This window comes from Paroedura picta, chromosome 6 (assembly GCF_049243985.1).
Source record: "Paroedura picta isolate Pp20150507F chromosome 6, Ppicta_v3.0, whole genome shotgun sequence".
Classification (NCBI taxonomy): Eukaryota; Metazoa; Chordata; class Lepidosauria; order Squamata; family Gekkonidae; genus Paroedura; species Paroedura picta.
The window spans coordinates 4,434,410-4,449,936 of NC_135374.1; the positions used below are offsets into that span (position 1 = coordinate 4,434,410).

At 50.7% G+C, this 15,527-nt stretch overlaps 1 protein-coding gene across 4 annotated transcripts in view; it reads left to right on the top strand.

The window, feature by feature from the left end:
- GDPD5 (glycerophosphodiester phosphodiesterase domain containing 5) overlaps positions 1-15,527 on the top strand; it is a 119,212-nt gene that overhangs the window by 102,401 nt on the left and 1,284 nt on the right. For 2 of the 4 annotated variants that reach the window (XM_077341237.1, XM_077341236.1), the window contains exons 12-16: positions 2,247-2,404; positions 3,354-3,501; positions 5,559-5,641; positions 7,224-7,238; positions 12,047-12,159. In XM_077341237.1, the coding sequence (XP_077197352.1) occupies positions 2,247-2,404; positions 3,354-3,501; positions 5,559-5,641; positions 7,224-7,238; positions 12,047-12,159 (517 nt within the window). Of the gene's footprint in view, positions 1-2,246; positions 2,405-3,353; positions 3,502-5,558; positions 5,642-7,223; positions 7,239-12,046; positions 12,160-14,564; positions 14,623-15,527 lie in introns of all 4 variants that reach the window. The other 2 variants (XM_077341239.1, XM_077341238.1) reach the window with 2 other exon arrangements.

Consider the following 15,527-nt stretch of genomic DNA (forward strand, 5'->3'; position numbering starts at 1 on the left):
TGCCGAGCGATGCTCTCCCCCCACCCCACCCCACCCCACCCCAGATTTCAGCCAAACACGCAGCTGCTCCAGTTAGTTGATGTTCTGGTTGATTGCTTCAATCTGTCATTTTTCTCCCCCCCCCCCCCCGATCCCTTTTTAAAACCAGACTGTGTTTGTTTCCAAGTTCCTTCGCAATAGTTTATTTTGCAGCGTGGAAAGAGCTGTTGCAGCTAGGATTGCACGCTCCAGCATGGTTCGGCTAATTCGGTGATCGCCAAATTGGCCGAACCGCACCGGAGCGCACAACCCCAGTTGCAGTTAGTGCAGAGAGGCCTGACTCGCTAGCTGGTTCCTTAGCTTTTCTCTCTTGCCATCGGCCATGTGGGTGCAGACTGGTAGGGAGGCAGAGAGGGCGTGATGGCAGAAAGATGGGCAACCAGAAAGATTGGCAAATTGACGCTTTACAACCCAAAGCTCAGTGCAATTCTTGCTTGCAGCTCGGTGGAGGGTATTGAGTCGATTGGATCCCTGACAGGTTGGCCCGTTAGTCTTTTCTTTCATCTTAAAAAAAAAATAGTTGCACAGCGTTAAAGGATGCAATCCAGCCAGTTCATCACTTTCTCATCCCATTGGTTTCCATGGGTGGGATTTTACTGCATGCTTAATTCTCCTGGTGAAATCAATTTGACATGAATGAATTCTTATCTTTGGGTGGGATCATTCATATTGGGTATAGATCAACCTGCACTCCTGTGACAGGTGGTATTAGCTTATTTAGGACCGTCGCTGCAATAAGAACTCCCGGCATTTGTAGGACACCCGTTTCCCCGAACTTGGACCCATCGCTCAAAGCGGTGAGAATATGAGGGAGTTCTACATGGGCCTGGACTCCCCAGAGGAATAGAATCATAGAATCATAGAACCATAGAGTTGGAAGGGGCCATAGAGGCCATCTAGTCCAACCCCCTGCTCAACGCAGGATCAGCCCAGAGCATCCTAAAGCATCCAAGAAAAGTGTGTATCCAGCCTTTGTTTGAAGACTGCCAGTGAGAGGGAGCTCACCACCTCCTTAGGCAGCCTATTCCACTGCTGAACTAGAATCATAGAATCATAGAGTTGGAAGGGGCCATACAGGCCATCTAGTCCAACCCCCTGCTCAACGCAGGATCAGCCCAGAGCATCCTAAAGCATCCAAGAAAAGTGTGTATCCAGCCTTTGCTTGAAGACGGCCAGTGAGGGGGAGCTCCCCACCCCCTTAGGCAGCCTATTCCACTGCTGAACTACTCTGACTGTGAAAAACCTTTTCCTGATATCTAGCCTATATCGTTGTAGCACACTTCCTTGTGGCCTTGAGAACAGACATTCCCCTCTCTCCCATTTGCGCCCCACTGATGCAAGGAAAGAACTGGCCGGACCCCGCAATAATCAGCTGAGGGCAAATGGGGAACGAGGACCAACGGTGGGAATGGAAATGAATCATTTTGTAGCTCAGAGCTCATCATCCGTTTTCCTTATGGGCCCACGTGGGGGGACTGCACACGAGCAGGTCAGAGCATGGCAGGACCATAAGCAGTTCCGTCTGGCTTGTAAGGCCTTTGGTTGAGGCCTGGAGGTAACACCGGTATACTGCTGTCCTCCTTGCCGGAACCTGCCCAATCAGCTTATATTATACGGTTCCAGCTTCTCCCATTCCCCTTGTTCTAGTCCAGTGGCTCTCCACCTTCCTAATATCGTGACCCTTTAATATAGCTCCTCATGTTGTGGAGACCCCCAACCATTATGCAAGGGTTCTTTCGCAGAAGTTAAACGGAATCTGACCCACGGCGTGAAGATCCATTGTTCGTGATTGCATATAAATTGGGGGTTTTTTCCTGGGGTTTCTCAGTTCAGTTCTGCCTCTTGTCCCGCCCTGCCGACCTCGCCCTTTTCTGCTGCTCCAGACAGACGGACGCTCTCTCTCTCGATCTACCCCGCAAGGCTGTTGTGGGGATGAAATGGAAGAAGAGCGATGCCAGCCACTTTGGGGCCCCCGAGGAGAGAAGTAACGAAAACCAAGGATTTGGACGAACAAAATTGCCACGACCCCCTGTGAAAGGGTTGTTCGACCCCCAAAGGGGTCCCAACCCCAGGCTGAGAACCACTGTTCTAGTCCTTTGCTCCAACCACTATGCACCATTGTTTTTTTTTTTAAAGAAGCGGTTGTTTTGCCTTCCCGAAAAAAAACTCCTCTCATCGTCATGCTTGCTGCTCCTTGCTCCTCGCAGGTGATGTGGCTTCCTAACACCGAGAGAAGGCTGGTCCAGCAGGTCGCTCCGGGGTTCCAGCAGACCACGGGCGCCAAGGCCGACGCCCAGAAATTGCGGGACGAAGGCTTCCGAAAACTGAATCTGCGGTACACCAAGGTCACCAGCGAAGATATCAGGTTCTGCTTTTTGGCTTCTGCCGCTGCCCAGTTCATTTATTTCCGTTAATGTATGCTGTTTATCGCCTCTTTTCTCACTGGGACTCAAGGCGCATTACAGGGAATGAGTCTGCACCCGGTTGGATGGGCCACTAGTACAGTGGTTCTCAGCCTTCCTAATGCCACGACGCCCTTTGGGTGGCCACAGCTGGAGCGGTGGCGGCAGCTGCCTCAGCAACCCCTGGGAAAAGGGTCGATTGATTCCCCCAGGGGTCACGACCCCCCAAGTTGAGAACCGCTGATCTAGTAGGATTCTGATGCAATGCCTCCCTTGATACAGCCCAAGACTGCATTGGCCTTCTTTCCTACCACGTTACACTGCCTGCTCCTATTTAGTTTATAGTTCACAAATCCCCCAAGATCCTGTTCACACCGACTGCTATGTAGGAGCATATCTCCCATCCAATATGCATGCTTCTCAGTTTTGTGACCCAGAAGTAGCCTGGCTTAGAATCATAGAATCATAGAGTTGGAAGGGACCTCCTGGGTCATCTAGTCCAACCCCCTGCACTAGGTAGGACACTCCCAACCCTCTTGCTCCTCCACTGTCACCTGCCACCCCCTTGAGCCTTCACAGAATCAGCCTCTCCGTCAGATGGCTCTCCAGACTCTGATTAAAAAGCTCCAAAGATGGAGAATCCACCACCTCCCGAGGAAGCCTGTTCCACTTAGAAACCACTTGCTCCTGGGCCACTACAGTTCACGGTCCACGGCTGGATGCTACCAACCACGCCGTGGTCTCCCTGCACAAACGGTTCCTCCTGGACAGTTCCTCTTAGCACAGTCCCGTTCCCCATGACCAGAATGCGCCGCTGAATGTTTCCACGTGGCATTTTGCTGAACGATAAAACAGAGGGAAACCCTAACTGCTTCTAAGACCTGCCTTTACCGCCTCTCCCCCCCCCCGCAGGGAGTACGCAGCTGCTAATCTGAGCGTTAACCTGTACACTGTGAATGAACCCTGGCTTTTCTCCGTCCTGTGGTGCGCCGGCGTTCAATCCGTCACCTCCGATAACTCCCACACCCTCAGCGGGATGACGTCTCCCGTCTGGCTAATGGTACGTGGTCTTTGGTTTCACTGGGATTTCTCCTGACTCCTCTGCCAACTCTGCAAAGGTTGGGTATGGCTTAAGCCTGGGGTAGTCAACCTGTGGTCCTCCAGATGTCCATGGACTACAATTCCCATGAGCCCCTGCCAGCATTCGCTGGCAGGGGCTCATGGGAATTGTAGTCCATGAACATCTGGAGGACCACAGGTTGACTACCCCTGGCTTAAGCGGCCATGGGCAAATGGCAGCCCACTAGGACAGAACTCAGGGCAAGGTAACTCTTTGGTGAGGATGCTGATGACGATTCGGACGTAGGGGAGGTACGCATCCGTCTCCAGCTTAACAAAGGAGTCGCAAGACCGCCAGGGGCAAAGGGCAGCTGTCGCTCAGGCCAAGTCGACCTGGGCTCTGTCCGATATTTCTTAACCGTGTCTATGTGCAGCGCATCTTCTCACATTGGGGGCCATCAAGAGGGCCCCCCTGGGCTTTCTTCAGGGTTCTTCCACCCCTGTGTCTCATTTCATGCCGCCTGGACATTATGCTCTTGTTCTTTTTCACCAGGGGGGAGGGGGGATGTCATAATTTGGGCTTCATTCATCCGTCATCCAAATCTGCTGTTGCTTCAGTAGCCAGGACACTTCTCTTCTCAGAATTAGGGATTTGGTGGTGTCTGGTTGCCATCTAGTGGTTTGGCTTGCCATCTGAGGCTTTTTCCTTGGTTTTGTTTCATAGGCTAATCCAATCAACGATTCAAATTCATTTTTTGGGGGGGATTTGAGAGCCAGTTTGGTGTAGTGGTTAGGAGTGTGGACTTCTAATCTGGCATGCCGGGTTCGATTTCCCACTCCCCCACATGCAGCCAGCTGGGTGACCTTGGGCTCACCACGGCACTGATCAAACTGTTCTGACTGAGCAGGAATATCAGGGCTCTCTCAGCCTCACCTCCCTCAGGGTGTCTGTTGTGGGGAGAGGAAAGGGAAGGCGACTGTAAGCCACTTTGAGACTCTTCTGGTAGAGAGAAGTGGCACATAAGAACCAACTCTTCTTCTTCTTCTTCTTCTTCTTCTTCTTCTTCTTCTTCTTCTTCTTCTTCTTCTTCTTCTTCTTCTTCTTCAGTAATCTCAGGGCTCTCTCAGCCTCACCCACCCCATAGGGTGTCTGTTGTGGGGAGAGGAAAGGGAAGGTGAATGTAAGCCGCTTTGAGCCTCCTTCGGGTAGAGAAAAGCGGCATATAAGAACCAACTCTTCTTCTTAATTGGCGGGGCAGTGAAGGAAAGGGCTTTTTCAGTCCTTGGGGTATTGATCTAATAGGGAATTGGAAAAGGGGTTACTTCTATGCAAAACCAAAAAGGGAACAAAAAACCAACCATCACAAAGTCAGGAACTCAAAAGCGGAGCTATAAAACAATATAAAATTTTAACAATTATTTATTAAAGTGCACCACTATTAGGTTAAAAACAAAGACTATATTAAAAATATACAGATCTAACTGCACATGACCTGTATAAATATAAATTTTATATTGTTTTATAGCTCAACTTTTGAGTTCGTTACTTTCCTTCCGGCAACAAACAGGAGAAACTGTTACATGGTCAGGAATCGCTTCCATGGTTAGCCCCCCACCCCCACCCCCAAGGAAAAACCTTCACACCTGTGTTGGGGTTTTGATCCCTCCCTAAGTTTTCAGGTGTGGCTCAGTTTCCCATCCATTTTTGCCCCACATCAGTGGGGGTGGAGAGCAATTTAGCACACCCTGGTCTGTTTCCCCCAGACCCATCGAGTGATAGGGGTTTTTTCCCCACCCAAACTCCAGATTTGACAGGATCTATTTTATTATCCCATATATAAGCATATCAGTCTCTCGTTTGCCTAGGTTGATCACCCCAGCTTCCAGGATTTGGCTGTCCCAAACACACACGGGAAGAGGGTTCAGGAAATCGAATCTGCAACTTGAGTTCACTCCTCCTCCCCTCCCCCCGGCCCCATATTTCGACGGCGCAAGAATCCCTGCGATGGATGTACTAACGCAAAGGTGTCTGGGCATCTTTGTCTTTTTGTCTTCCAGCCTCCGGATGAGTACTACCTGATCTGGATAACAGCCGACCTCGTTTCATTTACCGTAATTGTAGGCGTTTTTATATTCCAGAAGTAAGTAGCTTCGCTGCAGGTCGACTCCCCTTCGTTGCGTGACCCTTGTCGATCGGCCCCAGGGGGATGTGGAAGTGGGGCCGTGGAAACAGCTGCCCAACGGGAATCCCGGTCATTGCTCCTTCGTGGCTCCACTCCACGCTGCTCTGGCGCCGGGGGAATGACGAAAGCCAGTGGGGAGAGCACAGGAACATGGAAAGGATCATTGGCCATAGTTAGGAGCCTCTGTCTCCCCTTGACCAATAGACTACTGCGTAAAGGGACTACTGCAGACTACTGCCACACCCGTAACAGAGCAGTCACCCCAGAGAATGAATCCAGAGGGGCAGAGAAGTGTACCGGATATGCCACTTCCCACACGCCCATGGCGGGGGGGGGGGGGGCTTTTCTTAAAATTCCTGTTGCTCATACCTTCCCCGCAAGTGAAATACTAACTATCTCAAGAAGGCAGATTCTTTGCTCAGATTTCCTTCTTGACATACCAGCTTTTCACGTACTGCAAGGGAGGGTTTTTTTTTTGGACACACGCAGGATTTAAAAGCAACCCTGCACATGCATTGTGAAGTGGTACAGGCCTGCAAGAGCTATACCACTTGCCTCTTGGAATGTTTGGCTTTTGCTTGGAAGAGCCTCCCTTTCCTAGGTGGAGATGCCCCCCCAAAAAAAAGAAAAAAAGAAAGAAAATTAATTGTGGTCAGGAGTTTCAACCCCCTTGCGAGACTTTAGGGAGGAGGAGAGATTTTGGGGTTGCAGTGGGTAAACGACCTGCACAGCTTTAGCCCAACTGGAGAACAGGATCTCACTTTTCTCTTCCCCGTGGCTTCCGAAGGATGGGAAATTTCCAGTAACCCTCACTTTCGCCCTGGGCGGAGGGAAGGAAATAACCGTTTTGCAGAGTTCCAGACACCCCAGTTAGCAGAGAGACTAACAATCTGGGAAGCACTTGGGATGGCAAACGAGTCGGTGACCGGCATCCCAGACCTTGGGATGCCGGTCACCGACTCGTTTGCCTAGACAGTCCCAGTGAATGGGACCGGTCAGTTAGAACAGGCCAGAGAGCGACCGGGGATCAGATTCGGTGGGTATGCCTGAAAGACATAAAGGCCCCCAACTCTTGAAGGCAAGGCAAGGACGAACATTTCTAAGCGATAGTCAAATTCGGGTGAAATTTTGGGGTGGGGGTCTTCACGGGGCAGTCCCGTCAGGGCTTCTGCTCGCCGGAGAGAACGTGAGCCTCCCGGTGCCGGCAGCCAGACATGGGCCAGGAGAGCCAGCTCAGCTTCAGGAGACCAGAATCCTGCTGTGGGGCAGAGGGCGGGGCTTGAAGGAATGGGGCAGGCCACTCCCGCTTTGGGCCCCGCCCCCTTCGATGTCATCGGTTCAAATAAGGCCTTTTGTCCTCTTCCACATTGTCAGTCTTGCTAGCGGGTGGAGGATTACGTCCCACAATGCCTCTTGGTGTGCCTTCTTGCCTTGTTTATTTTCTTACTGCTCTGACGTTGCATGTTCCTCCTCTCTCTCTTCTCTCCTCTCTCTTTCTCTTGTTTTCTCTCTCTGCTGCTGCATTTTGGCATCTTTACAGCTATCACATAATCAGGTAATTTCTGATGCCTCATCCCACCTTCCCTCTCAGTTTTTTTTCTTTGTTTTGTTTTTCGTTTCCCCTTTTTACAGCATTGCTGTCACTTTGAGCTTGTCCGTAGGATGGATTCCTTACAGCGGTTAAGAAATCCAGTTCGAGGTTCTCATTGCTGAAAGATGTATTGCACAAAATGCGCTCGTGGGCCTGGCTAAGGGTTGCCGTTGGGTAGGATCCAAGCAGGATTCTCAAACGGGGAATTCTTGAGGGGGACGGCTGTTGCATCGCAGGACACGAAAATCTCCCAAGAGTCCCAAACAGCCTCTCCCAGAGGAGGCTGCCCACTGTGTCTCTGCTTGCTGCTTTAGTCCTATCGTGTCCCAGTCAGCAAGGGGGCAGCTGTCTTCCCACCCAGTGTGATGAGGTCAGCCTGTAGTCCAATACAGAGATTGGGTAAAAAGGCCTGCCGTCAAAGGAAGTGTCCAGCTGCAACTCTGTGTGAGTCACTGAGGAGGCGTGCCCCCATTACCCATTGTCTCAGGATGGCTCGTTACCATGGTTTTTAAATAATTATTCAGGGCAAGAGTGGTTTGGACCTCCAACTTCCGCTCTGAAAAAGAAAAACCTGCTTCCACTGTTTTCAAAACATTGTCTTATTTTTTTCAAGCCCTTTTTGTACCCATTGCCTTCTCTAACTTGCTGCAAACTGAGGCCTGGGTTTGCACACGTATATCGATCAGGCGTGATTGTCATTCCACGTATGCATGAGCCACCAAGAGCCAAATGCAGTTATTTATGTATGTATTTATTTATTTATATTCATACCCAAAAGAGCCTCTTGTGGCGCAGAGTGGTAAGGCAGCAGACATGCAGTCTGAAAGCTCTGCCCATGAGGCTGGAAGTTCAATCCCAGCAGCCGGCTCAAGGTTGACTCAGCCTTTCATCCTTCCAAGGTCGGTAAAATGAGTACCCAGCTTGCTGGGGGGTAAAGGGTAATGACTGGGGAAGGCACTGGCAAACCACCCCGTATTGAGTCTGCCAAGAAAACGCTAGAGGGCGTCACCCCAAGGGTCAGACATGACTCGGTGCTTGCACAGGGGATACCTTTACCTTTATTCATACTTCTATAGAGAAAGAGAGTACAGCCCTCTCTAATTTCAAGACAGCTTGAGGCGTCTGGGGGGATTCAGAAAACAGCGCCAAGCTCCCCTTCCCAATTAGGCACTTGGCCATCCGGATGAGCCCTCTTTAAAGTCCTGCCCTTGGTGGCTCCGCGGGGGCTATTGTCCTCCCTCAAGTGAACTTGTTCATGAGGATTAATTCGGATGAGCATTTACTGGAGCAGCCTTTTTCAACCTTTGGACCATGGAATAACCCCTGAAATAATTTTGCAGGCTTTGAGGAGCCCCTGGAAGTGGGGGTTGCTGGCCACGCCTCCATGCCACGCCCCTAGGAAGTGACACGTTAGCGGAAGTGACCGCCAGCCCCCCCACCCCCGTTAACAGGCAAGCTTGAGGAGGACTGGGGGCATGGTTGGGGGAGTCAGGGGGCAGTTTAAGGCAGGAGGTGGCATGCATTTGCATTAACCACGAGAGACCTCGCGTTCGGGTGGGGGGTCACTAGAAGCAGCCGGTTCCCTTGGCTGCAGCCGAGTCCATTAAGGCAGGAGGCGAAATGCCGCAGACCCCTCCAGAGCTCCCGCGGGTGGCCAGGGGTCCGTGGGCATCCCTGCACTAGAAAGTCTGTTCCTTGTGTCGATTAATCGTTGAGCCAGCCTGTTCCTGGGAAAGGAGCCATCCTACCAGCATTATCCAGCCTAAAGCAGTGCCCTTCTCCGGGCTCTGCGTTCCAGAGCCTTGAGGTCCGGGTGCCAGGCCAGTGATTTGCGCTGATGCCTCTCCAATCTGATTGGCCCTCCCTCTCGACCAGGGAGGTGGCTGCAGAGCTGGCGGCCCACGGGGATCTGGGAGGGGGGCCTTTCAAAGCCCGTTCTTATGAACGGGCTTTGCGCCTAGTATATATATATCATTTATAATCAGCTGCCGTGTCAGACCTGACCATGTAGGTCACAGGCACAATGAAAGCCACTTGGAGGACAACCTTCTCAAGCTGTAACCAATCCAGGTCTCGTCGTCCCATTTGGGGGCCATGTCAGGAGCCCAAGAGCTCGCTGGGGCTTTGACCTGTTGCCACGCATGCTTTGAAGAAGGGCTACCTGGCTGCGTGTGGAGTGGGAAAGGAGGGTCCTGGGGAATCCACGGGAAATGTTTAATCGACATGGGGGCCTTCGCGTTCTTAAGCTTTGAGAACTGCTGCTTTTAAAGGCACGTGTGGAGTCCCAATTGCCTGCTGCTTCCTGGCTCGTGTGGGGTTCCTCCCCCCAAATCCCCCCTCCCCCCCACGCTCAATGGGACGATATGCATATCTTTATCGGCATAATTTGGAAACCGGTCTATCCAAACTGCGAACGATCCCAGTTGTGTGAATGAGACGCAGGCGTAGCCATTTCCTGCTCTGTCTGGGACCGTGCCCCACGAAGGAAACGCATGGCAAAGGGCTGTTCCCAACCTCCCTGGCTGCCGGGCAGTGGCGGGCAGAGGCGAAGAGCTTCAGCAGATTTCACTTTCCCTTCTTGCACCTCATCCAAGCTGCTTCTGCACATCCCTGTGCTTCCGGCATGTTGCCCTCACCCCTCTCTCTTTCCTACCCTCTAATGACGTGCCAGATTTCTCGACTTCTCCGCAGGAAGGGCAAGAGCCAGGCCCACATACTCCTGAACTGTCAAGGAATTGTTCTCTTTTTTTTTTTGCATACATGACGAGGTGGTGGTGGTGGTTGTTCTGTTACCCGGTCCAAATGCTTTTTAGCTTTTCTGGGCTGGGGAAAGATGTGGGGGGGTTGCATAGTGGGTCTGTGCAGGTTTGCAGGGATCTCTTCCTCCCCACACCCCCCTCCCTTTCCTCCTACCCCCTTCAGGCTTATCTGGCTGCTGCCAGGTTGGCTCTGGGGCAGGGGTGGCAAACCCATGGCTCTCCAGATGTCCAGGGACTACAATTCCCATAGTGCTGGCAGGGGCTCATGGGAATTGTAGTCCGTGGACTTCTGGAGAGCCACGGTTTCGCCACAACTGCCCTAGGGCTTTTCTAGAGAAGGCCCACTCTGCTCCCCAGTCAATTCCGTCCTTAGTTGGGGCGAGCCCTGATTTATGGTAGAGGCCATCTAGTCTAACCCCCCTCTCACAAGCATCCATGAAATTTTGGGCGGTGGTCTCCCTTTCGTTTTGATATTTGTTTTTTGAGTGTGACTGTTAATAGGGGTGATTTAGGGTTACACATTTAGCAATTTATTTGAAGTCCACATTGCCCACGTTTTCCATCTCCATGAGGATTTGGGTGTCACTTCTCATTTTGCGTGTGTGCAGCAAAGAGAGAGTCGTCATTATCTTTATGTACTGTCTGGGTGGGGATCTAAAGGGCTAGTAACAGGCCCATGGGAGAGCTTCAGCTTGGCCAGCCCTGCCCTGTGGGGAAGCAGCGCACTTCAATGCCCAGTCCAAAACCTAAATTATGGACTTGTGACAGATGACAGAAGGGGCGTGTGCATGTTTATAAGGCAACAAAGGAGGCTGAACCAGGTGGATGAGCAAGCACTTTTGCAGGTGAAAAGATTTTGTGCTCTGCTGCTTCCCAGAAACCCACATTCCCCCCCCCCCCACCCCCTGCAGTCTTCTTGACTGGAAAAGGCAGCCAAATGTCCGTTCCCAACCCCCTTTTGCATCCTTTGCGGGGAAAAACTGCGGGGAAGAACCTGCACTTGGGGGTAGAGTCATGGGTGAACCCCCCTTTTTTCCTTTGCAAGTCTTTTGCTCGCTTGAAGTAGCCCCGCTTCCCGAAAGCACACTGCAACGCCCTTGCGGTCCCGATCCCTTTCCTGTCTCCCTTTGGACCTCCTCGATCGTGCTCGGGCAGGTGACGGCACGTGAGGAATCGAGGCAGGACAGCTGGGTTTTCGGGGCGGGAGGGGTTGGATCCACCCCCAAAATCTCCAGGTCTTTCTTGACCCAGAGTTGGCAGTCCTGTCTATAGTGGTGGTTAGATTTCGATCTTCCACTCTTATTATTGTTTATTTAATTTATATACCCCCTTCCTGTATTTTAACGGCAGTGAACATCGTAACCAAAACAGGTGCAAAAATCAATCAATAATAAATCAATAATCTGGCCTGTTCTCCCCCGCTCTTCTGATGGCGTCTGGAATCATGTTGGGGCACCTGTAGGATCTTACAAGAATGCATTCTCAGGACTGTATTGACAGTCGACGCGGAAATCCCCTGCACAAAAGAACCCTAAGAGGCCATCGCCCCTCCCTGGTGTTCCGTCGTCCCACATCTCAGCCCGGCTGCAAACAATTAGGTGTTCTGGGGGGACTTGATGCCATGCTGCACTCATGCGCACTTCCTCCTGGGTATCGCCACAGAGGCTCGGCTCAGGCCCTAACCGTTGCCGGCTCCATCCTGGGCTGCCGACAGCCCGGAGCTGGCCAGAGCCCTGCAGTTCACCGTCGCCCTCCTTGTGGTTCTTCCCCAAATAGCTGCTGCCGTATTCAACCCGAAAAATGGCTCTGGGAGCTAGCCCTTTTGCCTGGGAGCTCCAGGATCCCCGTGTAGGTTCTTGAGCTCCGTCCTGCAGTCCCTGCTTAACTCAGAAAGGAGATGCGGCCAGCGGAGGGGGACACGGTATGGAGTGTGGGCTAGCGAGGCGTCTCAGAGGGGAGAAATGGCGCCGGAAGGACCGGGGGAGTTCTTGACGCTGTGCGTTTCTGTTGCAGGTGGCGTCTGGGGAGCATCAAGACCTACAACCCTGAGCAGATTATGCTGAGCGCCGCTGTGCGCAGGTCCAGCCGGGAGGTCAACATCATGAAGGAGAAGCTGATCTTTTCGGGTAAGGCCAGGTTCTTGTGCGGTTGGAAGCAAAGACGTGTTTCTTTCCCATGCTCTCCGGTGGCTTCTAAATTTTTTCAATTTTAAAAATGTTGAATTTAAAAAAAAACTTTAATTTACTGATCCTTTTTCTGGGCATGGGAGGGACTTAGCATTAAAGAAATTTAAATACTTTCACGAGAACGTCTTTGTTGAGTCAAGACTAATGTCTTCGCTGTTTTAAGTCTAATCCAGCATCTTCTTTAGCACAGTGGCCCGTCTTGATGCCCAGAAAGCCTAAAAGTAGCCCCTGGGGGCCAAGCCTACCCTTATTGTTGCTCTCTCCTCATCAATGGTATTTGGAGGTATACTGCAATGGTATTTGGAGGTTCTGTTTAGTTATCATGTCCGATAGCCCTCAGTGGACTTCTCTGCCATGGATCTACGTAAAGCCAACTAAACTTGCAGTATAAAAGAGCAAGCGTCCAGTATCACCATAAAGACTTAACACATTTTGTTGGTCATGATCCTGAGATACACGCCCATGAAAACGCCAAAGCAGACTCAGTGCTCTTGGTAGAGATGAGTAAAAAGTAGCTTTATTGGGAGTCTTGGGGGAGCATCTACAGGAAGTTGCCATGACAGAGAAAACATTGCTGAAGACAATTTACAGAGTTTTCCAGGAACAGATATACCCTTAGTCCCCTCTGCCCTGTTCCATGGGGTTTGCATGCCAAAAGCCATTCCCATGGAAAGGCAGTGTTATCTAAACTACAAAGTGAAACCATTCTTCAAATATCTGCACTCCCAGACGCAAAGAGCCAGGCGAGCTCTTTTACATTCCTTACTTCGAGAGTGGATTAAAAGTGCATTATTTAGTGTGTGCGGAAACGCCCTTTGTGTGGGTGTAATAGACAAGTACTGCCTGCCTTGACAAAGTTTAGCAGTTCTGTGCTAGAGATACACATAATCGGAAATGGTGCAGGAATGCAGCATTGGGCTTGAGCTCACGGGCAGATTAGTGAGTTTATAGGTGCCTCTTCTGCATCCAAAGGGCTGGGATGAGCAATGCCAGGACCCGTCTGAGCATTGCTTGTGCCCATGTAGTGTAGTGGATAGAGCAATGGCTCGGAAAGACCCATGTTCAAATCCTACTTGTTATGAAGCTTATCTGAGCCTGGGGAGGGGCAGTCACTCTACCTTACCCTGGTCCTACCTCGCTGGGTTGTTGATACCAGGATAAAATGGAGCAAGGGAGGACAACACATTCTGCCCCTAGCTTCTTAGAGGACACACAGAAACATACAGCTGGTAGGGACCTCAAGGGGCATCTATCCCCCCCCCCGCACAATGCAGGAAATTCACAGTGACCTGTCTCTCCCCCACTCCCTCAGTGACCCCCACGCTGTGCCCACTCTGGGATCCCAGGGGCAATCTGGCCTGGAGGAAAATTCCTTCCTGATCCCAAAATGGCGATTGGCATATCCCCGGGCATGTGAGAAAAGGCCCTGAATGCCAAACGCTGGCTCATCCCTCCTTGCGCACCTACTCACCATCTGCCTAAGCTCAGCAAATCAGCACGGCTGTCTGCTGGCCATCTCGCCTCTGTTTAAAAACCTCCAGGTGAAGTTTATAAAAAGCTCCCCTCCACCACCACCACCAGAATGTTAGCAGCCCCCAAAGGATGCGTGCAGTGACCATTCAGGGTGCCTGAAATTTCATCTATAAGAGAGATAAAATGACAAACCATGAGAACACACTTCAGTCATTCTAGATGCTTGGCCTAGCTTACAAGACAGTATTGCAGGAGGCCTTCAAGTGTTTAAAAGGCTGCCATCTGGAGGGTGGAGCAGAGTTGTTCTCTCTTGCCCCCGGAGGGACAGACCAGAACCGATGGGATGAAATCAATTCAAAAGAAATTACATCTAAACATCCGGAAGAAGTCCCTGACAGTCAGAGGGGTTCCTCAGTGGAACAGGCTTCCTCGGGAGGTGGTGGGTTCTCCATCTTTGGAGATTTTTAAGCAGAGGCAGGAGAGCCATCTGACGGAGAGGCTGATTCTGGAAAGGCTCAAGGGGGTGGGAGGTGACAGTGGAGGAGCGAGAGGGTTGTGAGTGTCCTGCACAGTGCAGGGGGTTGGACTAGATGATACAGGAGATCCCTTCCAATTCTGTGATTCTATGTGAGCTGGGGTTTACAACTGTTACAAAAATGTAGCAGTGTTAGCCCGGCATAATAACAATCCAGTGGCATCTTAAGGACAAGAAGCATTTAGAATCATAGAATCCTAGAGTTGGAAGGGGCCACACAGGCCATCTAGTCCAACCCCCTGCTCAACGCAGGATCAGCCCAAAGCATCCTAAAGCATCCAAGGCTCTACCTTGTCCCCTCCTGTGCGGATCAGCCTTTTGGAACTGTGTCTTTCAGGTGTCAGCCACTAGGTGGCGCCATGCTTGTTGGCATTTTGTTCTCCTACTGCAGCCAGGTAAGAGCGCCAGGATATTGAGAAATCAATGTCACTTTTACCCACATGGTGGTGGGCCTGGGTTGCACCTCTTTCTGCCTTGGGGTCAGCCTTGGCCTGCTTCTCAGAGCATCCTGTCTCACACCGTGGCCAGTCGGCTTCTCTGGAGTATTGGTTCTCAACCTTCCTAATGATGCGACCCTTTAATCCAGCTCCTCCTGTTGTGGGGACCCCCAACCATAAAATTAGGCAAGGGTTCTTTCACAGAAATTAAGCCAAAACTGACCCATGGCGTGAAGATCTATTGTTCAGGATTTTATATAAATTGTTTTTTCCCGGGGTTTCTCAGTTCAGTTCTGCCTCTTGTCCCACCATGCCGATCTCGCTCTTTTCCCGCTGCTCCAGACAGACGAACGCTCTATCTCGATCTACCCCGCAAGGCTGCTGTGTGGATGGTGCCCCCCCCCTGGCCAAGCTGCTTGCCCTGCCACGACCCCTATGAAAGGGTTGTTCGATCCCCAAAACGGTCCCGACCCCCAGGCTGAGAACCACTGCACTGGAGGGCCAATTGCACTGGGAGTTTTGCACTGGGAGAATGAAACCATTATGCTGCCAGGGAATTTTATTATTTTACCAACGTTTTGTCGGGGGAGGGGTTATTGTGAACCGCCACGAGCCGGCTTGGCCCGGGAGTGGCAGCCAATAAATATAAATATAAATATAAATATAAATATAAATATAAATATAAATATAAATATAAATATAAATATAAATATAAATATAAATATAAATATAAATATAAATATAAATATAAATATAAATATAAATATAAATATAAATATAAATATAAATATAAATATAAATATAAATATAAATATAAATATAAATATAAATATAAATATAAATATAAATATAAAACGAACAAC